At 37.3% G+C, this 22,206-nt stretch overlaps 4 protein-coding genes across 6 annotated transcripts; 2 read left to right on the top strand and 2 right to left on the bottom strand.

Moving 5' to 3' along the window:
* Positions 1-72: 72 nt before the first annotated feature.
* On the top strand, positions 73-8,082 carry Tmem131 (Transmembrane protein 131). 2 transcript variants are annotated; one of them, XM_081982921.1, is made up of 20 exons: positions 73-256; positions 319-374; positions 432-523; positions 588-711; positions 765-878; positions 939-1,061; positions 1,115-1,278; positions 1,332-1,633; positions 2,038-2,297; positions 2,355-2,531; positions 2,587-2,811; positions 2,872-3,063; positions 3,117-3,333; positions 3,389-3,934; positions 4,078-4,409; positions 4,465-5,552; positions 6,501-6,938; positions 6,993-7,270; positions 7,338-7,573; positions 7,630-8,082. In XM_081982921.1, the coding sequence occupies exons 1-20, from the start codon at positions 163-165 to the stop codon at positions 7,720-7,722; spliced, it is 5,151 nt and encodes a 1,716-aa protein (XP_081839047.1). In that variant the 5' UTR covers positions 73-162; the 3' UTR covers positions 7,723-8,082. The 2 variants fall into 2 exon arrangements, with proteins under 2 accessions (XP_081839047.1, XP_081839048.1); XM_081982922.1 differs by lacking the exons at positions 73-256; positions 588-711; positions 765-878; positions 939-1,061 and having other exon boundaries at positions 359-374; positions 1,105-1,278.
* Positions 8,083-8,252: 170 nt separating this feature from the next.
* Positions 8,253-9,019, bottom strand: LOC145731246 (uncharacterized). The gene is made up of 2 exons (XM_081982927.1): positions 8,448-9,019; positions 8,253-8,397 (listed from the first exon to the last, which is right to left on the bottom strand). The coding sequence occupies exons 1-2, from the start codon at positions 8,898-8,900 to the stop codon at positions 8,347-8,349; spliced, it is 504 nt and encodes a 167-aa protein (XP_081839053.1). The 5' UTR covers positions 8,901-9,019; the 3' UTR covers positions 8,253-8,346.
* Positions 9,020-9,491: 472 nt separating this feature from the next.
* On the top strand, positions 9,492-11,784 carry Ids (iduronate 2-sulfatase). Its single transcript, XM_081982926.1, has 8 exons — positions 9,492-9,778; positions 9,838-10,015; positions 10,062-10,241; positions 10,295-10,414; positions 10,469-10,744; positions 10,797-11,068; positions 11,122-11,313; positions 11,366-11,784. The coding sequence occupies exons 1-8, from the start codon at positions 9,587-9,589 to the stop codon at positions 11,495-11,497; spliced, it is 1,542 nt and encodes a 513-aa protein (XP_081839052.1). The 5' UTR covers positions 9,492-9,586; the 3' UTR covers positions 11,498-11,784.
* A 1,871-nt stretch (positions 11,785-13,655) lies between these two features.
* LOC145731244 (breast carcinoma-amplified sequence 3 homolog) lies at positions 13,656-22,093 on the bottom strand. 2 transcript variants are annotated; one of them, XM_081982925.1, is made up of 13 exons: positions 21,807-22,093; positions 20,546-20,666; positions 20,316-20,485; positions 19,775-20,254; positions 19,531-19,719; positions 19,113-19,335; positions 18,681-19,049; positions 18,358-18,632; positions 18,085-18,196; positions 17,919-18,030; positions 17,676-17,859; positions 17,556-17,610; positions 13,656-16,248 (listed from the first exon to the last, which is right to left on the bottom strand). In XM_081982925.1, the coding sequence occupies exons 2-13, from the start codon at positions 20,652-20,654 to the stop codon at positions 14,600-14,602; spliced, it is 3,927 nt and encodes a 1,308-aa protein (XP_081839051.1). In that variant the 5' UTR covers positions 20,655-20,666; positions 21,807-22,093; the 3' UTR covers positions 13,656-14,599. The 2 variants fall into 2 exon arrangements, with proteins under 2 accessions (XP_081839051.1, XP_081839050.1); XM_081982924.1 differs by having other exon boundaries at positions 17,919-18,196.
* Positions 22,094-22,206: the final 113 nt, after the last annotated feature.

The following is a 22,206-nucleotide window of genomic DNA, read 5'->3' as shown; positions in this document are numbered from 1 at the left end:
AAATTGTTTCAGAACTGGCATCAATGCATATGCAAAAAATCGAAGTAATCAAATTGGCAGCTGACAGTAAAATGTCGATGAAAAAGCAAACCACAAGCAGTGATGTCGAATCAAAATGAAAATATTAAACATTTTAGCGAATAATTCGGAAAAAAGTAAAACATGTTTGCAAAAAATCATTCATTTTACGCGTTTTGGTTTTCATTCATTCACCTCATTAATGTTACCCATTTAACGTTTCATGACAGTGGACATGGTATGTTTTATTCCTCAAAATAGTGTATCATTACATTTTATCCTTTTCACTATCTATTTTAGGATTTATGGCCAAAAAATCACGATATTTTGATGACGAACTATCGCAACTACAGGAGGTAAGTCCAGTTCCAGCTGGCGAAACTTGCCTTCATTTCAGCTTCATGACTTTGCAGGAGATTGAATCTTTACGCCACTTCCAAAGTGTGGACTCACAAGCCAATTTAAATTTGAGATTTGATCCTGAGTTTCTGGACTTTAGCGATAGGTAAATACTTTACTTTAGTACTAAACAATACAATGCACTGAAAAACCCCATTTAAAACTTAAAGGTCTTTGGGTACCCCTCATTCCCATACAGTTACCTTATACAATACAGATAGTAATAGGTCTGTTGATCTCACTTCTATATCTGGGAACACTGTGCATTTTCACAGCTCCTTCTTTGAAGATAAGGTAAGCTATAGAAAAGTAGTAAAAGTCTCATATTGCAACTAATTATTTGGCAGCAAATTCCTCCAAATGGAAATACTTCTTTCAAAGTAGTTTATTTGGGTAGGCAAGAGGGACCTGTTGAAAGCACATTATTCTTGCATACTTCCAATGGTTTTGTTAAGTATAATGTAATACTTTTATTCATAATTAAATTTTTTCCTCAAAAAATGGATATTATTTCAAAACAGGTTAAAGCATTTGGTACTTTCAACAACTACAGGGTTAGGCCAATTGTGGGTGTGAAATTACCTGTTAATGCTACTTTTACTCCAATTATTTATATGCACAACCCTTACTCAGAACCAATACAGGTATACTCTCCTATTTTGTGATATAATTACTCTTTTAATGTAGATTATTGTAGATTGTTGAAATCTACAGTAGTGGTGGGGGATTTCATCTAGAACTCCCTAGTGGTCAACATGAGGGTCCCAATGATCTTTGGGAAATTGATCCTCATGAAACCAAAGCAGTGATTAGAGTTAGATTTGAGGCTAAAGTACCTCACAACTACACAGCATACATCAGGTTGGCATCTCTCACAGTTGGAATTCTTCAGTAAATTTCAATATTATCAACAGAATAAAGCTGCATCATCCTGATGAAATCTTGATAGTACCACTGGAAGTTGAAGTCACTCAAGTACAAAATATCTTTCATCCACAAGGTTATGTGGATTTTGGGATGGGTGGGTCAATGGATGATCCTAAGGAGGTTAATTTGTGCTTATACAATCCATTAAAAAGGGCTGTGCGGGTTCACAGTGTATCTACCTTATCCAAATCAATTAAGATTCACTATTACAATGTAAGGATCAATCCAGCCAGTGATGATGCTAATAAACCCAATATGTGTGTAAATGTTGGCACTTTGACTTTAGACTGTAAGTTTTTGAATTTGGTATATTCATACACTATTTATAGAGTAACAAAGTGTTTTGGTTAACTTGAATTTTCCCCATATAATATTCACAAAATATTGAAAAATAATACACTTTTTAATTAAATTAATTTTGAGTGAAATGTGGCTTAATTTAAATTGTAGGTAAATTTTACCCACATCTAGTCATTAATTAATTTATTTCATTAATTTTGTAATTTGGTTTAACATCATACTATTTAAGCTTTTTGACTCAATTAAGAAAGTTTTGGAATTGTCTAGCTCCACATATTGATGCTCTTGTCATTCCTAACTAAACTAAGCATAAAATGATAAATTTCATGCAAGTTATCACACTCTTTAAACTGTATGACTTGAAGGAATAAAACAATTTACATGATATTATAGGGAAAAATGCATGGCAAAATCAAGATTACTATGGAAAAATCATTGTAAAATTTCGTAATGGAAAAAATCGAACAGAAATTCCATATTTTCTGACCGTACTAAAAGGTGGTTTGAGTTATGACAAAATGTCCACCGCGTATTTTCTCAATGATAAAGAAATGGATACCAAAGAGCGACGGTTTGAAATTTTGAACGAGTTTTTTCATCCAGTGAAAATAGTGGATGTAAAGTTTCCACTAGATATGGATACTACTTTTAAAGTAAGGTCCAGGTTTCAGTTTAATTAGAGTGGTTTTAAAATTGCGGTTTTTTGTTAGGTAAAAACGTTTACTCCGTTAACTGTACGACCGTTTGAAAAAAAGAATCTTTTCAACATACTGTTGAAAAGTAGCGCAAAAAAGACTGACATGCAGTTGACCAGCCACATTAAAGTGCTGAGCAACATATCCGAAATCCATGTGCCATTGTTAAGTTATAATGGAAAACTACAAATTGTAAGTTATTTAGATGTTACTAAGTTTTTTGGATAATCTGTACTGTGTTTTACAGCATTTGCCATTCCCGAGCGACGATCGAACCTTAAATGTTGGCCTAATAGGTCATCATAAAAAAATGCAATTTGTGTTTACTTTGACTAATTCCAACCCGGTCGAGTTGCCGTTACTTGAACTGACAACATCGTTGCCTATGAGTGAGTTGGAGATTTGTGGGTGTGGAGTGGGAGATCACGGACATATTATCATGCACAATTCTTTCGAGAATCTCACCAAATGTGTACGTGTTTTAAATGAAATTAGTATTTAACTTAGTATTGATTTGGGAGTGTTTGCACAGGATAAAATAGATGCTCAAGGTTTCGCGGTAGTTCGAATGACTATCAACACTGGGGACGTGGATGGTCACATGAAAGGACACGTTCACATTCAAACACCATATGAAAACTTGTCGTTGCCAGTTTATTATAAAGTAGCGGCAGGGGAAATGATAATTGATAGGGACGATTTGTTATTCAGTAACTGTTTTCCTGTAAGCTTATGATTTTGGTGTTTTAGACTTGAACTGCTACAGGATTTTTGTAGGCAAAAATGTGTACACATCCTTTACGAGTGTTTTCATCTTTTTCCGAAAGAATGTCTGTGGAGAATATTCTAACATTACCACCTGACAGGCGGGTTTCGGCCGCTATAACAGGAAGCATACTGCCAAAAATTAAACGGGTGATAGGGCACATGTACTTTAATCCAGACTTGGATTGCAGCCCTGAATGTTACACGGGTTTCGTGACTGAAGGTTCAGGTTAGGTTTTACAAACACAACTAAAGTAGTTATTTCAACTGCAGTTACTTTACAGCTTCCTGGCTGCGAACTCTTGTTATATCCAAACAGGTTTCGGAGTACGACTTGAAATTAGTCAACACTTTTTACGGACGTTACCTGAACTTTACTCAAAACGGTTCCAAAGCTTTGCGGAACATCAGCCTACGCTTGGACACAACAGAAGTGAAAGGTCAAATGTTTGTCAGCAAAATCGTCTACACCTGGCCTACCGTGGTGCGTCAAAGTAACATAGTCAACTCCACCTTGCAATTTCCTTTGACGCAAGTGCGTAACTCCTCCCACAAAGTACTGGTACTTCACAATCCGGCCAATCACAGTCTAGTGGTGCAACTACTGTTTGAGAATGATTATCCACACGCCGAAATGCTGTACGACGGATTGCCTGGCGGGTTCATACCGCCATCGAACGTCAAGTACACGAGCGCCAATTGGTTTGCCTTCGATAAACGAATGATGGAAAGTCAGCAGAAGTTTTTTTCTGAAAACTTGGGGTTGTTTGTGCACAAGCAGTCGCTGCCGTTTATATTACTTCCAGGGCAGTCAAAGCGGGTCAGTTTAGGTGAGTACAGTTGTAGTTTGAATTTTTTTTTATGTACATAGATTTATTTTAACTTGTATAGTACAGTTCTTGGGCATTACATTAGTAGTAATTCTCTTACATTTTTGTATCACACTATCATACATAATTTGATGTTTTTCTAGAATTTACGGCCGAAGAAGCCAGGCCTTATTCCAATTTACTTCTGATCCGTAACAACCTCACCATTCTAGAAATAGTGAGACTTAATGGCAAAGGCACAATACCGCGGTTCGAGTTTGCTGCTCTACGTCCGGGTGACTTGAAACCACTCCAATTCGAACTGACTGAAAAACGCATGAGATCATGCAACGCCGACTTGAACCAAAAACCTTCTCTACCCGAGCCTGATTTGACAGTTAAGCAAAGTTTTTTGGCGAAAAATCTTGGTGAAATCCCTGTTCACGTGACCAGTTTTTCTATCAACGGTTATCTATGCGAAGGTTATGGCTTCAAGGTGCGTCAGTTTGTTTATTACTTTTTTTATGTGCCTTGATGGTTATTGGTAATAGGTGATCAACTGCGAACCGTTCACTTTAGCACCAAACTCGTCAAGAAAAATTGATTTGGCGTTCACGCCCGACTTAACTCTACAAGAAGTGTCTAGAGTGTTAATAATCGGAACTAGTCTCAATAGTTTTGTTAATTACTCTCTTAAGGCGACGATATCGCGTAATTACTGCCGTCATTGTGGATTGTTGCTGCCCAGACCCAAGTTTGAGTCTCTCATGTATTACACCATGACAGCAATAGTGATTTCCACGCTTATGATTGTTTTTTGCGCGGCCTACGCAGACACCTGCGATTTTAAAACCAAAGCGGCGGCAGCTTGCAAAGCTTCCACCAGTTCAGCCACAATGTTGCCGGTGTTGGATTTGAGAAAAATTGGCCGTCAAGTCAGAGAGGAGATTCAGTCATCCATGAAACAGAAAGCTAAACTTGAAAGCACTCCTCCTCCTAAAGAAGAAGACACCATCAAAACCGAGCCGGCTGTTATACCTACCACAGGTAAAGCAAAGAGAAAACTCTGTCAAAAAAACAGTCTTACTGACAGAGAAAATAGTGTGGAAGACGACGCTGAAAAGGAACGAGTACGAGAACGTCTTAGAAAGAAAGACATCCTCTTTGAACGGCATCGATTGAAATCCAGAGAGCGCAAAACCGAAAAAGAACTGAAACTTCTAGAAGAAAAGGGCAAGAAAGAAAAACATGTCCAACAGAAAACCGATTCGAGTAGTCAAGATTTGAAAAAGAATGGAACCATCAAAAAGCAACAAAAAGAGAGCAAAAATGTTGAAGAGGAATTGTCTGCAACATCCACTGCGGAGAGCAGCGTCACTTGTGATGATAAAGAGAACAAAAGACTGGCCGGTTGGATGGTCAAGCCAAAAAATGTATCGCCTGTTAGCGATAGCAGCACCATTCAGAAGGACGCTACGGAACCCAAAGTGAAACACGTTAGTTTTGTTAACAGCAAACTGAAGAGTAAAGGAAATAAGAATACGGGATGCGATCAGGAAGTTGATAGAGATAGAGATGCGTATTTTGATAAAAATGTGGATGCACTTAAAATTCCTTTTGGACATGCCAATTTGATAAGGTGAGTCATTTTATTAGCGAGTTGCTTATAATATTATATAACAACATATAATTGTGTCCAGTGTATTTATGAAGTTTAAAAAGTTTCAAATCATATTTAACTCTATACAGGGTGTTCTAGTTAAGTGCCAACTTTTTTATTATTTAAAATAGAAAATTGTTTAAATTAGCAAACTTGTGGCATTTTTTGCGTTCACTAAAAAGGCAAAAACGTATAAACAATTAAACATCGCGTTTTTGACTTATTTCAGAAAATGTTTTTTTTTTATGGAATGGCCTATACATTTTTAGCCACATCGGTAGACCATAATTTTCTCAATAAAATAGTTTCTATGAGCATAAGTCATAAAACTTGATCTAACCAAGGTATGGCATTTTAACATTTAATAGCAGACTTAAGGTACGGATAAATATACTAAGTACCTTGTATTTACACCTCAATAGAGCCCCAAACGGACAACTGTCCAAAAAGGCAGTGCTGTAATGCGAAATTACCAATCCAAAATAGTTATCTTTCTTAATGTCAGAGCTGACAAATTTGGCTCCATGGAGCTCTAAACACAACTTACAGTGCAATTTCTTGCCTTAAGGAAACGCACATCTGGATGGCATTTTATACTTTTAGGTCACTGGTGAGTGAGTTTTGTCAGTTATGACAGCTGTCACGTGACGAAAGCAAAGTATAACAATGTAGCTCCATGGAACTGTAAAAACTACTTACAGTGTGGTTCCTCCAAGAAACATATCTACTTGGCATATTATAATTTCCAAATTTCATTGTCTGAATTGCTCTTTTGCTGTGCATTTATTAGTCTTTTCTTCATCATTGTTTTAAATTCTTCTAAATTTTTTAAATTCTTTTGCCACCTTATCAAGAAATAAATTTGTGAGAACTTTCCATCAATTCAACATTAAATGACACTAACAAAATTCCGGATGTGAATTTCAGAGAAAAACGAAGACGAGATAACAAGTTCAAGGATCGTAAAGAAAAATCATCTTTCCGTCACAAAAGTTACTTAGATCGCAAGCCTCAGTATTACGAACCGGTCGATACATCACCGGAAAAAGACGTGGTGAAATCCTCACCGGGTTTTTACGTATCACTACCCACTGCCACTCAAAACTGCCTAAGCTGGAGTGAAAATCGCGCTCGATTTAGCGATGTGGTGGCCCGCAACGAGAATCCTAACTCGAACGACCCCTCTCCAGTGCTGACGCAAAGTTCCGAGTCACCCCAAACCTACCCTGAAGAGGAACCCCAGATCAATTTCCAGGCCTCTGACATCAGTTCTAGCCCGCTTAAGTTGAGCAAAGCTATTTGTAAGCCTACCATGTACGTGGAACCTTATAAGTCTACCGATTTGGGACCAATCGGATCAAAGAGGTGTTTGTCAAAATTTTAACGAGTGAGTTGGAACAATAAATTTGCGTTTTCCAGGCTGGGAACCCCTGACAGTCACAGTCCAGAACTGTTCGGACAGGATCGGTACCAACCGTCGCAATTCCATCCAATGAACGACACAAGCGTGATTGCGGCAGTGAGCAACAACGGATATTTGACACAAGGAGGGGCTTACTTTGGTCATTCATCGACACCAGAGGTACCTGAAAGCGAGGGAGCAACTGCATTGGTTGATTGGGAACGCCATCAAGTGTTTAGAGATCTCACTAGAAGAAACGATGATAGTCCGTTATTTCCAACTGCTGATTTGCCAGGTAATGTAGATTCTTGAATTAATTGACTGTCTCAAAGCTTGACCTGATTATATTTACGTTTTCCCAGACGACTCTTGGAGGACTTTGACAGCTCATTCGTCGACTTCAACCGTCCAAACTGGTAACACCGACTACTGGTCAAACACGTTTAGTTCGGTTCTCGACTCTAATTCAAAAGCTGGCAACAACACATCGTTTTTGTGGGGTTCGAATGCGATTTGGGAGCCGTGGCAGCCACCGGTCGAGTCACCCGTCCGAAGAACTCCTCCAGGTTTCGACGAACAAATTCAGAAAAGGCGCGAGGTGAGAACATTGTAATTTCTGTTGGATTATGCCGGGAATGCTAAGAATTATTACAGGAGGAACAGAAACGATTCCAACATCAGCAGTTGCAGCAGAACAACGCTCAGTATAATCCTTTCGGGACGCCATGGTCTCAGCCCTGGGAGTGATTCTGGGGGAATTTTCATGGTTGTTTTTCCCGGTATGTCCAAGACTGCTACTACAATACTCGTTGTTTTTATTTTTTGCTGTAATAGGCGTTTTATGCTGGCGACGTTCAGTGTTTTGGCATCCAAACTACGAACAATTTGATGGAAGGAAAAGTTGTGCTTTGAGCGGATTTCAGTAGTTAGTTTTAAATTTTGGCTCAAATTAGATTTCTGTAGTATCTTCAAATCTCAATTAGTTAGAACCCCTTAATTTGATCAAGTTATCGGTAGTAACGACCATCAAATAATTTTTAGTTTTTTTGCCAAAACTTATCTTTCTCATCGTAATGTGTTGAATAAATGTTCAAAGAAGCAAAGTGATTATGACTTTATGATTTTCTCCTATAAAGACTTGTCAGCCAAAGTTTGAAACTCAGATGCAATGTAATTTTATTTGCATGTTATTTAGCCTGAAGAAGACCAAATATACATGGTCAAAACGTCGGTTCTTTCGGAAAAGTTCACTATGGTGGCAAAAAAGCTTAGCAGTAAACAATTTCAAATATAAATTTATTGTAGAAACCTTTTAAATAGTATTATTGGTGAATAACAATTTTTTTATTAGATATATTCTTAATATTTAAGTCATGTGTATCGTACAGCTGGCTTTACAGATTGGATTTTTTTAAGCAATATCTGAAAAATAATTCCATGAATTGAAATTTTAGTTAGCTACGGCAACTCACCTCATTTTCTCTACTTATTTTTTCTTGATGTCTTCGCCTATTTATTTCTGAACTGGTAATTTTAGGTACGTAACACGCAGTCGTTTTATACTGATTCGGTCTCCTGTTGTGGTATAATATCTTATCAACGAGCATGGCGTTCCTACGTTCGATTTCCCTAATTTTCTCCGACGAAAACGTTTTGTTTTGCTGCAACGCCTGCGGTTTTCTACTTCTGGAACTACTTCTGTTGTCTCTTTCCAACCTGCTGTTGAGGCTTAAACGCATCGAGTCCAGGCTTTCTGGGGTGGCTTTGTCATTCTCTGATTGGGTCGGGGACGGTGATTCTTCCTCGTAGTCGCTGGAATACGATTGGGAGCAGCTTTTGTCTAACTGATGCTCAGATTTGATTTTCTCGCATGTTTCACAGTTGTTTGTTAGCTTGCTCGAACCGGCCGAAGAGTTGCCGCTCATTCTCAAGAGTTTTTGTATATGAAATTTACAACACAGTTAACAAAAACGATTATTAAAGGATTGAAATTGGCACTTTTGTTGTGTAAAAACACGACAACAAAAATCTATTCATTTCTATGGAAACTATTTGTCAGTCAACAAAGTTTTACGTTTGAAAACGAACGGTGGATATTAAATTGTTAAATCGATACACTTTTATTAATCCACAGGAAAACTATGTCATGCTATAATGAAAATCGAGCAAAACAAGTAAAGTAAACTTATTGATCCTATCCCGAGACCTACTTATAATTATTGTAACTGCTTTTAATAGTTAAATTTTCAAATTTTCAATTTGGTTTTAAAAGTCATTATTACAAAATAAGATCGTTAACAAAACGTAAAGAGTGAATAATTGATATTGAATGAGTACAGACAAATTAACATTCTGCATGTAATTTATATTAATAATTATGGATCTAAAAATTCCAATTATTATTGCGATTCGTACACAGCATAAGCCAAATAACATTTAAAAGAAGAATCCAGCCTATCTCCATCTTATGCTTTTAATTTACGTGCCATTTCACTTTGAACTTGTGAATCAGCTGGAATTATGTAACATTACATAATATATAAACAAACTGCGGTTATTCAACACTGCTTTAACGTTAATTTTTTCTAAACTCTCATAAAACTACTTTAAAATGTTTTATAACATTATTTCTTATCTTTTATTAGTAGTCAGTTCGTGTTACAGTTACCGTCCTAATGTTCTGTTCATTATTTTGGATGATTTTAAGCCTGCATTAAGCACTTACGGAGACCGACTGGCTTACACTCCAAATATAGACAATTTAGCCTCTAAAAGTTTTGTATTTCACCAAGCTTACGCTCAGGTAATCATTTTAGATAAGTTTTAGGATAATTTTATTATCTATACAAAAGACGGTTCTAGCAAGCGTTATGCGCTCCCAGTCGTAATTCCTTTCTTACCAGTCGTAGACCTGATTCTTTACATTTATACGATTTCTACAGCTACTGGAGGGTTGTTGTAGGTAATTACACCACTATGCCTCAATATTTCAAAGACCGAGGTTACCACACTCATTCTGTGGGTAAAGTTTTTCATCCAGGTATGTTGTTGCTATTATAGAGCTTTTCTGTGAAGCTTTTGTAAAGGAATTTCCTCGAATTTCTCTGATGATCAGCCGTATAGCTGGAGCCAACCACCTTTCCATCCAGTGACTGAGAAGTATAAGAATGCTAAAGTTTGTCCAAACTTGGATGGTAGTTGGTCTCGAAATTTGATATGTCCTGTGGTTACACATTCTCAACCTATGGAAACTTTACCTGATATTGGTATAAGTTACAAAAATAACACAGTCAGTGTTTAGTGTATGCTATTGTTATAGAATCTAAAAACGAAGCTGTGAGATTCTTAAGTGGTTTCCCAGAAAACGGAAATCCATTTTTCTTAGCGCTGGGTTTCCACAAACCTCACATTCCCTTTAAGTTTCCCCAGTCGTTTTTAGGTAAACTCAGTCTCTTTTCAGAGTTTATATGGATTAACGTTTTTTGTATTTGAGGTTTTCACCCCCTAGCCAACATATCGTTGCCATTAAACAATAAAAAACCTCCAACACTCCCTGAAGTTGCTTGGAGTCCTTGGATTGACATCCGAGAAAGAGACGATATTGCTAAACTCAACATTTCTTTTCCTTTTGGACCAGTTTCGGACGAAATTAATCGCAAAATTATCCAGTCTTATTATGCCTCAATCACGTATGTGGATCACTTAATTGGAAAAGTTCTCGATGAAGTGAACTTGGATAACACTATAATAGTGTTAACGGGGGATCATGGTATTAACTAATTTAAGTTATCAACGGCAGAATTGAGATAATAAAATTGCAGGGTGGTCTTTAGGACAGCACGGGGAATTTTCAAAGTATAGCAACTACAAAGAGGTCACTAGAGTACCTTTATTGATTTACGTACCCCGATTATCCACTCAACAAATTACAGTAAAGGCCTTAGTGGAGTTAGTGGATTTGTTTCCTACTTTAGTTGACTTAACTCAAGTATCAAGACCTTTAAAACGGTGTCCTGTTAAGGAGGTGGTAAATACATGCACAGAGGGGGCTAGCTTAGTGCCTGTAATGTTAGAAGCTTTGGAAAAGCACCAAGTTAGTACGGTTTATGTTTAGAAAAAATAAATGATTTATAAGCTAAATTGTAGAAAGTTAAAGGGAAATCAGCAGTATTTACTCAGTATCCAAGACCTGGATTGGCCCCTTCTTTACACCCTAACAGTGATAGGCCCCATTTAAAAGACATCAAAGTTATGGGATATTCAATAAAGACCAAAAAGTTTAGGTACTGCGAATGGACTGGATATAACCACAGCAGTTTTACTGCTAATTGGAGTCAGGTGGTGGCTTAAAATTTTATTCGACTTCTTCTGAAACCAGATATGTTTTAAGGTGTATGCTAGAGAACTGTACGATCACATAATAGATCAAGAGGAAAATTTGAATTTAGCGGACAGGAATGAGTTTGATGGGTTGATCAAAGTTTTGAGAAGGAAGTTAATAAAAGGTTGGAGGTATGCATAACTCAATAATAAAATAAACATTTTTGTTATTATTGAGGATTATATTTTCCCAGTACAAAATCCTAGTACAAAATAAAGCCTAAACGTACGATTCTCTTATTGTATAGTAGTAATTTAAAGGACCTAAAAAGTGTTTTTATCTTGCGAATTTGTAATCTGTACAGGGTATAGGTTTCTCTAGCCTCGTTATGAGGGGGTGACTGTGAATAGTACTAAAACAAAGTTGCTTTAGTATTAAATAAATGCATTGGTTTTTACTTGTCAAAACATATTTAAAACACAAAACTCCTCAAAATAAGACACCCGAAACGCAGACACCCTGTATAAGTATTTATTAAAGATAATGATTGTATGACCTACTTATTTATTTGCGTAAAAATTGAACTAAATTGACTAGTCACATGTCACAAAAATTATTGCAGAAAATCAGTCAAAACGATTTTTATACAAAAAACGGTTTTGCTATTAAAAATTGCCTATTGAGAAAAGTACAAACTCAACAAATTGCCAAATCCAGTTTACATATTAATAGGAAGTATGCTTAAATATATTTGCGCATGGAACCAGCCAGCGCTCACTTAATATTAGAGATCCAAAATCAAATTCTTCATTAAACATTCCACAACGACATTTTCATCTTTTTGACAGCCATTTGCATACATACCCTGCTACTGTTCGGCTTAACCCAAATTGCATCCAACTGGCATTATAAAACCCCCGTCATAAAAAAGTTTGCACTCTGTAAATACGTTAACTACCCACAAAATTGTACCTAAATATTTGTTTAGATTATAATATGCTCTTAAACGTAAATCATCACACTTCTGCCCATTTATCACATTTGTTTTGATCCTGACTGAGAAATCAAGAGTAAATATCACTACTGTCGCTTTTTGTTTGTTTTTAAAAGGAAGGGAAAACGTAGTTTGGTTGAAACCTGCGCTCAATTATATTGAGTTTTCCAAAAAAAAAACTTTAGAATTACCAAATACCCGTCGTCCCCCTTCGTTTGATTAATCCACACACATTTACACCTACACTACAGCTAACGATTAAAACGATTAAGTATATGATTATTCGGCTTAAAATTTGCGAAGATTTCCTGAAAATATAAAAGCATGTGCAAAAAAAAGGAAGACACTGGAATAATCTGAAACGTGAAATTCGCAAACCTCAAACCTAAGAGATACATAATATCATACACAGCAAGATACAGTTGCAGTACAAAAACTACTCTTAAATAAGCCACTAAGATTAAAAATCTAGTATAAGGTTGACACTTCATTGTTTGAGAAATCATCAGTGATTTGAAAGCCCAAATAAACCCAACAATCGCACAGCCAAATTAAATTCACTTTTTCTATTGGTCGACGTGTTTTTTTGGGACGCAAAGTTGAGGAAAATATATCACACATTAAGCACCCGATTTGAGAAATTCATTACATAGCAAGCTTGTTTCAATAGGTTACCGAATGTCCCAGGCTTAGTTTATAGTGAATCATAGTATCCAGTAGCTAAGTAAAGCTATACTAATTGTGCATTGATATGCCATATGTATGAAATTTTGGTCTCAGTTGAACTAATTAAGAAGACAAAGTGAAAATAACTGAATTATCACTATTCATTTAAAGCACAAAGTTTCGGTGTATAATTTTTTGGACAAATACACATTTGGCTGCTTGATATGTATAGTAAAACTTCTGAAATTTCAAGTTTTGCCATCCGGTAATGTTATAGTTTTCTATTGATATGATATTCACTGTAAACTAAACTTACCGACACTCACAACCACAACACAAATATTGAAATTCATGCAAAAATTCATTGAAATTGCAAATTGTAGTTATTGTCCAGGTGTGATATGTTAGGGCCCAAACTTCAAATGCCTGTGTAGGACGTTAGAATGATATTGTTTTACATTGACCCGCTGGAATCCCCCGGAAAATGGAGTAGTTGACCATCACCGAAGGAGGGCGTGGGTGACGCTCTACTGGCTGAACTGAAACTGCTACCTATGCTCAGATCTTCGATGTGATTGTAGATGTATTCGGTGGAGGCATTCAGTTGCTCACCTTTTCAAGAAGAACGTTAATTAGACCCATTTAGAAGATATTTATAGTTTTGTTGAGGTAAGGCACCAAAAATCTAAAAGAGCAGAATACGGTACTCTGTGAGATCTTTATTTTGTTTTTCTTTTTTATATTTACACGAATATTTACTTAAATCTTATTCTAATTGCACAAACTCAACTACGTACATCTTCAAGCGCAAACATGTTTTCGTCTACATTAGCAATATTATAATTATAACACTGTCACTGTGTAATTTTTAACAATAATCAGTTGTACTTCCAAAATTGTCTTTTTTTTTAATAGAGTTTAAATTTCTTGTAAATAGTTAAAATAATATGTTTGAATGCCTACTTTAATGATTAGGACTATGTATATTTATAAACTCTAAGTTACTTTTTTTGTATGTATTTATATCACATTTTATATTTATCCAAGACGTCCAATATGTTTTTAATAATCCATATTTAATTCAATAATTATCTAGATCATTCACTACATCTCTGTCATCTGTATTTAATAAAGCAGTCCAAAACGAGGTAGAAATGGTAAAATTGTTTGTAAGTAGTAATTTCAAAGTCTGAAGAAGAAAAATAAAGCAAAGCATACTGTTGCCGTTGCTTTTGATTAAACATATGAACGCCCTGTACATTATTATTTAATACAGTTTTAAAACTACCTAATTTAATCATAAAACGTTCAAACATCCAAAATGCATCTAGTATTAAAAATATAGAAAAACATACTAATTTTTTAAATTATGAAATTTTTTTGAGACCCATTTTTCGTTAATATACACATTCCTTATTCTAAAAGAACTTACCTATAAAATAGTAGCTAAATAACACAAACACAACCACCCGAACGGGAATTTCTCATTTTTTTATGTTTTTTTTTTGGCTTTGAGACAATCAAGCAGTGTTTTTTACTTTCTGCTCCTTTAAACCAACTAGAAGCCTTTATAATATTTACAAGAATAATTGTTACACAAAACTAGCTGCAGCTGGACATTCACCCAGGAGAAAAAAACTGTTTTATTTCTTCTTCTTTCTTACTCTCCTTTTCGCGCTAGGCTTACTGCTCAAACTAGTGACGTTGTCCTTAGTATCAAACTCATCCACGACTCCCACAACTTTTCCTTCGTCAGAACTCTCAGTGGTTTCAATCGGGGAGCTACCCGACTCCACTTTTTCATCGTCCGAGGATTTGTCCGACAGTTTTAAAAAATCAGGTGATTTATCTAAACTGGACGACAATCGTTCATCGAGTATATGATCCCCTGGTGTTGGAGATGTATCTTCGCAGCGTTCATCTGGACTGTCGATATCGAGCAACTTTTCTGTCGTTACTGAAGAGTACGACTTTTTCGATGGCAGTGTCACGGTGTAGATTTCCGCCACTGGATCGTCTTCGTTGTTGTTCCACGGATTTGACTTTGAACTTTGAATTTGAGGTGGTTCCATAGGTTTTGTTGCCGCAATGCTGCTCCAGCTTCTTTTAGGAACGGGTAAAGTAATTTCGGCTTCTACAGGTTCAGGGCTGTCTTCCTTGGATAAAGTTCCTATCTTCACTCCCAACTTAGTTTTTGGTTTTCTGGTGGTGGGTTTCTTCACCGTGCTTTTCTTCTTTTCCTGGCTGTCTCCCGGATTATCTTCTGTAAGGAGTTCCGAGCATAATTTAGATGGTTCCTTGTCGAAAAATGGGTCTAATGGTAATCCACAATCCTCAGCATCCTCAAATTTCTCAGGTTTTGCCAGGTTTTCAAGGGAGAAAAAGTTTTCTTCTAGAGGAGGGAAGTCTGAATGGTTGGAGAGGAGTTTGCTGTCTAATGCAGGAAAAGCGAGCTCTTCTACTGACTCTAGTTGCTTTAACACTGACGGTTTGGACATGGTGAAGGAAACTTCATTATCCAGCTCCTTCTCTATCTCTTTTATGTATTCAGGTAAGATTTCAGCTTTAGGAAATACGGGTGCTGCATCAGTTGTGTCCTCGCTAACCTCCGGCTGGATAACCTTCTTATTTTTGTTTTTCTTATTGCTAAGTTTTGCTACCAGCTCTTCAGGTTTACTTTCTGTAACATTTTCTTTTTTCTTTGACTTCAAACGTTCACATTCTTCTAGAACACTGTACAGAGGGTTTAACAGTCCATAGGATGAGTCTTCCATTTTTGGCTCTAAATTTTCTGCTGATTTCTTACTCTTACTAACTTTCTTAGGTTTAGACTTCTCCTGGGTTGTTGCAACCTTACACTGACCTTGTTGCAGCAAATCCTTGACGGCACCTTCGTGCACGATTACTTTAGTATCATTTCCAATGTCCTGTACTCTTGGATCTTCCCAATTAGTCGGGACACTAACACCTCCTTCAGGCTTGTCCATCACCCGAACTGTAACGTTAGTGTCACCTCTTAAACTCTGCGTCATAATATTGCCGCTGTCCGCCTTACTGCTCCTGACATAAGGCATACTTTTGGGCGTGACCATAGGTCGAAACAACGTTTCGTCACAATTCTCGTAAATGACAATATCCTCGTGAGGCGGAGGCACGTCGGCCTCTTCGTCGGAGTGCACCGTTACCACAGTGCCGAGTGGGTTGACTACTTTAGCGATCGGTGAGGGCGTAGCGGTTGCGCGTCTTGGCGGAGTGGGAGACGATTTCATAGATATGAGGACGCACCGTCCACCTGATGGAGAGAAAAAGCCAATGGCAGGTTACTCGAGTTTCGAGATTCGGAAGACCGAACGTTGAGTTCGCGAGAGTGCAAAAAGGACAGCTGAAGTTTGTTTTTTAATGCTCGCATGCAAATTTTCTAAAGCGGGTGCTTGGCTACGTTTTTAAGAGAGGTTAAGCTTGTTATGATTTTGGAGTTCGAATGCAGTTTGTTATGTGCTAGAGAATAACACGCAAGGGACTACGTTATGCGGTTCAAATTCGGTTAAGATTACATTTAAGTAAAACATTTCACTACAGTTATTAAAAATTAAACATAGTCATTGTTATAAAAAAATAGTTCAGTGTTGTTCTTGTATATTAATAGTTGTAGTTATGTTTATAAAAATTGGAGGTTTTTATCATAAAACTGTCTTCCTTTACACTAGCAACAATTTCAACAAACTTTTCTTAAAAGAAGTTAATGCAAACATGTTTGAAAATTTCATATTTCCAAGGCTGTAACAACGATGTCTGTGTAAAAAACGTGAGTTTTATCGTTTTTCTGTGATGATACAGCAGAGTAGAGCAGTAGAGGTATGCTCTTACTATAGTGTTCTATTACTACTAGGCACTAATAATAGACCCCAAAATAGACCATCAGAAAATAGGAAAAGTTGACTTTATTCCACCGTGCAAAAGACGATTTTACTGGTTATTTATTTACAATTTTAAGTAAAATCTGAATAATATAAGGTAATTCAGTACCAGAAGCCAAGTATTTTGAATTAAAGATGAACAAATAGATATTTCAGTGTTGTAGACAGCCAACTTGGTTGCGAGTTCAATGTTAGTCACTAATGTGTAAGTACTTAACTTGAGCGTTAAATTCAGTTTTGTTAAAATAAGTTTGCTTTTACATCGGAATCCACTACTTACTCATCTTCTTTCAGACCCTGACCATTTTTAACTTTCTTGACGTTTTATTATAAACCTGTTTACTAAAAGAAATTGTTTTTAACCTTGCAAAAATATGAGCACCAATTTGGCAATTAATTCATTAAGCAAGCAACTCCGCCGAATTTAACCGCATAAGGTGGGGCTCCTAAGTGCCTGCCGTTGGCTTGATCGTCTCGGTGGAGGATTAGCTACCACAACCAAATAAATATTGATCGACAGTTAAATCACAAGTTAGGATTAAGCGGTATAGTGTTAAGGACAAATAGTAAACGGGTTCCGTTTCGTGTCATATACATTTGTGTGCAGTTTTTTTCTTACACCGAATGTGTTGTTTGTCTACATAAAAATGGTTAATTTAATGATACTGAAAAAGTCACTTACCAGCATCTTTTCCACCAGGAGACTCCATCATAGCGTCCGCCAGGTCTTCTTTTATCTACGTGAACAAAATTTGGATGTAAATGTACCTACACTGTAAAGTAGCCCTAAGATCAAAATTACCTGATGTTCACCCACAGCGCCAAATTCCTCACAACTCCTTCTGTAGGTGTCCAACAAGCATTGTTCACTGCTGCTGGCCGAGCTAGACTCGATCAAGACCGCATTGGCTTTGGTTATCGGCATATTTACAGGTTTAGAACGGTTGAGATCGAGCGGTTGTGCATCAGCCAGTGACATTGGAGTCCTAAGAACAAAAATCCACTCCCATATAACAGTTAACCGGCAAAAGTTGGTCACACTAACCCATTGGTTGTTGTGTAAGTCTTAAAAGTGAACTGTGGCCCCATCCACAGCCGTCTGTGTGGCCCAGCGTGAGTGGTAATTTCCACCTGGGACAGCCAATCATCGTCGTTGCCTGGAAAACGGGTTTGCTCAGATTTTTGACCCGCAATTTGTCGCGTTTTTGTACCGTTTTCCAGTTTTTTCTTGGCTGTGATCGACCCAGGTGACAAGAATGCCAAACTCTGTTGCGACAAGGGTAACGGTCTATCTACAGATAGCGGATGCCTTTGTAAACGCCACTACAACAAACCATAATTTTGTATATTACTGGCATTCCGCCAAAGTATAAGAAAATTGTTTATCGAAATACGGAAATAAAACGAATATATGACGCAACTGTGGAAAGGACATTTTTCAGTATTTTCTGAGTGAGTTTAGCAGCGCAAATAATCTGTTATACCTGAGCTTTGGCAGTGACGGCTAATTCTATGGGGGTGTCGTCGCAAATTTTTTCCTTAGGAATATGACTGGCGTGTTGCGGTTCCAGATCGTACTGCACCAAAATCCCATGACAGTTCATGATAAACAACGACTCGACTGACTTGGCTCCTTTATTAAGCCCCGCATCTCTCGGCAGGAAACTGCCAGAGTCGATCCAAGCTCTGGCGGGCGCAAAAGTAGCTGTAAGCCTCAAAGCTATGTTGTCCTCCGAAGAAGAAGTCATTCTTTGACGTCCTGCAAAATTCCTCTTTGATTGGCTGCAATTAAGAGGGTTCAAGTTACCTTGCCGAGGCGTATTGCCCCCGCCGATATTCTGCACATATACAGGTTGCCTGAGCTGAGCCAAAGCGGTCACTACTGTAGGATGCGGGAATGGGGCAAATCGAGGGTTGTGGTAGGGATAAGTAGATCCGACAGGAGAATCGTGCATAGAAACAGGGCTGTTCGAACGACCTTCGGTGGTTAAACCAGCTGATCTGTGAAATCTGGACATCCGATTCACTACATGAGGTGTTGTATGGGTTCTAACACCAATTGTACCGCCGTAAGGCGTAATAGGAAAAACGTGCGTGGTGCCTCGTAACGTGGAAACCGTCACCCATCTCGAGTCGAATGCAAAACACATATCCTGGACTCGAGCGGATGTATCACCTGCAATAATTTGCGAACCAAGATGTTGTCAACAATCACAACAGTAAATATGTTGAAACACACCTCTATGCAAAGTATACAAGTGATGCACAGCTGCTAAAGCTGAACCTATAGGGTGAGGGTTGATCCTGAACAAATTAAAGTCGTGCCCCCTTTTATCGGCAGTCAGGAGTAACAAGCCGCAAGGTCCGAATTGCAGCCACACTATGGCTTCGCTGTGAGCCACAAAATGTGCCACTACAGCCTCGGAATGAAGAGAACCGTCGGCGTTATGTGGATTCGGACACTATTTAATATTGAACCGTGTTATTTGTTGTGACACAATAACTCAGTTTTACCCAACAAATTTAAACTTGTAACAAACATGTAAATATCAAATGTTTTTCTATGAGATTTTTATTTATATTTATCTGATTTTGTGACTTGGTATATATTTCATAAAAAATATGATTTAGTCACAAAACATACACAATAAACTTACCTCAAGATCTAACACAGTTACGATACCCTTTTGGGGCACATCACCAGAGCCACCCGCCTGCGGACTATTCGGTGAAGTCCCCAACTTTCCAGTTTGATTTCCCGTCAAACTCGAAGCTACTGCGTCTCCAAGCTCCCTTAAACCCTTCCCTAACGACTTGGCAGCATGAAGAACTGTCGCGGTGTAACTCTGTTATCAACATTAAAAATTTGATTTTGAAAATTTTCCAAATTTGGTTCCTTACCTGAACTCCTTCTCCCTCATTTCCTCCACTGCTGCGTCTTGAAGCTACCAGCTTCTTATCAGCAAAAGCCAACCATCTAGGCCCTAAAGCCACGGGGTTAGCTTGCAAACCGGGGCTTATATAACAACTGGTAACAGAGAGTTTGTCTTCAAAGGTAAAGGCGTCAAAAACGGCGAATTTTTCAGCAAAAGTGATCACAATCGAGCGCCGATTGGCCTGAACGTCCAGTACTGGAGTTTTAAACTTGATTTGCTTGACTTGCTCGCTCGTTTTCAAGGAGTAGAAGTTCAAAGATCCGCTGGAAGATGAGCCATGCACCGCCACGTCTACTAAGGCCATCAGAGGTCGCTTTGCCTCGAACTGGTCCCGTTTATTTGACCCTACTTCATAAGGAGACGGTAAAATGCGCAACACCTTAACAGAGCCGTGTCTCCATGAGAAGAGCTCTACAGCTTCGCCGTTTGCAGGCACAGCCCACACCTTTTTAATTAAAAATCAAACAATAATTAAAAATGACTGATAACGTGATGGAGGGACTAACTTGGACACCAGTGGTGTAGCCCAATATGAGGATGAGACTTGATGGTAAAGAGTCATTGTTGGCTAAGTTCAGCTCATCAAAATCAAGATTTTCAAAGCGCGCCCACTGGATTTGATCTTTAGAATCAAAATAGTCACTGCCTGTTGTAGGCACCACTTCATTGATAAATCCTTTAGTAAAAAAATTATTACTTTTTAAAAGCTCTAAGATAGAAGTGACTAGAAGTGTACCTGCAACACTGTCCAATATTGTTGGATCTGTCACTGGTTGTGGGGTAACAACATTCTGCATAGCAGATGATAACTCTGAACGAGGGTGGCTTGGTGAATCAGCAGACATTCTCAGTTATTTCTGAAAAAAAAATACAGTTCACCATCAGGTGTGCTTTCAATTTAAGGAACTGATAATAAGACTAAATGATTGACATTAGGATGGAAAGTGGTAATAAATTGCTTAAGTCAATTAAACAAAATCAGTATCAAACTGCCAATAATACTTCTATATAATATGTCCTGTAATTTGTTATTTTCTTTAAAGTTGGTAAAATAGGGTGAGTGGTTCTGGTTCTTAGTTGGTAGTACATTTGGGTGGTGTTTCAGTTTTTTTATCCCATACTTTATTGATCTCCATTATTTTGCCTTTATTACAGATTTGTCAATTAATTAAATTAAATTAATTATTAAACAATGAGAGAACCTTGAACAGCTCTGGTTATATTACAATTATTAACAACCTTTAACAAAATATAAAAACATTTTTTCCAATAAAAAACATTATAAATCACAATTACAAAGATTATTTTCTAGTACACTTTTCTGAAAAAATTGAAATTTGTTTTGCATCATGTGTGATTAGTTCTCAAGTGTTTGTTGTTATTATATGAAATTAATATAGAATCATTGAGTCCAGATTACAAATTTGTTCTCCGCATAATTGTTTATTACCCACAATATAAACAAACATGAAAACTTTTAGTTATTACTATAAGTAAACCTAATAACACCTGTTAAGACTAATTATTACACTAATTGTGTACCTTATAAAATCTGTATTTAGGAAGGTCATTTGGGAAAGTAAGAAAATAAATCAGGTTTAATCAAGGGTTATAGTTAGTGGGACTATATCATGACTATATGGATCTAAGTGGACAATGGCCAATGGCTATAATTTCAAAAAAGTTCACCACTAACCTGAACATATCCAAAAAGTATACAAAATCTCAAAAAGGCGAATATATCACAAAAATTAAATCAACACAAAATATAAACATATACATATTATTGAAAAATATTTAACAAACAATAATGGGAAACCTTGAAACTTCAGCTTTCCAACGTTTTGTTTGGCAACAAACACAAAGGGTGTGGAGTCAAAACAACTAAAAACACCTTGAACTTGCAAAATTCAAGGCCCTTAGGACACTTAAACAATCTTAAACAACGACGCAGTCTAAAAGGCAATATTTCAGGCTAATTAGGAAGCGATACTTACAAAAAATCGTAATTTTTTCGTTCAAAAATCACAACTGCGTCATTTCGTAACACAAAAGAACTAGCGACGAATGGCTGACATTTCGATGCTTCCGAAGACTTGACGACTTAAATCAATGGCAGGATCTTCGCAGAAACTTTTACTTTGATTTCTGCGATGTTACGCCCGATTTTTAGCCGATTTATTAATTGTCTACTGCTATTTTAAAAATAAACATTTACCACTAGCAGGATCACTTGCCAACAACTGTCAACCGTCAGCCGAGAACAACAAGCATCAGCTGATTGGACAGAAAAACAACAAACCTAACAAAGGAGCTAGACGAAGAAGACAATCTTGCCGTCCTTGTTTGTAGAATGCCCGCGCAGGATTGGTCATGGATTCTCGTGTGGGTGTTAAT

Source organism: Ips typographus, linkage group LG6 (assembly GCF_016097725.1).
Source record: "Ips typographus isolate SLU linkage group LG6, UJ_Ityp_2.0, whole genome shotgun sequence".
Lineage (NCBI taxonomy): Eukaryota > Metazoa > Arthropoda > Insecta > Coleoptera > Curculionidae > Ips > Ips typographus.
Note: the sequence above shows the minus strand (reverse complement) of the source record. Positions and strands in the feature narration are given on the sequence as shown.

Coding starts and splice junctions, on each gene's coding strand:
- Tmem131 (XM_081982921.1), top strand. CDS start 163: ATGTTTGCAAAAAATCATTCATTTTACGCGTTTTGGTTTTCATTCATT. Junction 2,298..2,354: donor ATATGGATACTACTTTTAAA/GTAAGGTCCAGG, acceptor GTTTTTTGTTAG/GTAAAAACGTTTACTCCGTT. Junction 2,812..2,871: donor TCGAGAATCTCACCAAATGT/GTACGTGTTTTA, acceptor GTGTTTGCACAG/GATAAAATAGATGCTCAAGG.
- LOC145731246 (XM_081982927.1), bottom strand. CDS start 8,900: ATGAGCGGCAACTCTTCGGCCGGTTCGAGCAAGCTAACAAACAACTGT. Junction 8,398..8,447: donor AAATAAGTAGAGAAAATGAG/GTGAGTTGCCGT, acceptor ATTATTTTTCAG/ATATTGCTTAAAAAAATCCA.
- Ids (XM_081982926.1), top strand. CDS start 9,587: ATGTTTTATAACATTATTTCTTATCTTTTATTAGTAGTCAGTTCGTGT. Junction 10,242..10,294: donor GGAAACTTTACCTGATATTG/GTATAAGTTACA, acceptor CTATTGTTATAG/AATCTAAAAACGAAGCTGTG. Junction 10,415..10,468: donor GTTTCCCCAGTCGTTTTTAG/GTAAACTCAGTC, acceptor TTTGTATTTGAG/GTTTTCACCCCCTAGCCAAC.
- LOC145731244 (XM_081982924.1), bottom strand. CDS start 20,654: ATGTCTGCTGATTCACCAAGCCACCCTCGTTCAGAGTTATCATCTGCT. Junction 19,050..19,112: donor CTTGTATACTTTGCATAGAG/GTGTGTTTCAAC, acceptor AAATTATTGCAG/GTGATACATCCGCTCGAGTC. Junction 18,197..18,357: donor CCGTCACTGCCAAAGCTCAG/GTATAACAGATT, acceptor GGTTTGTTGTAG/TGGCGTTTACAAAGGCATCC.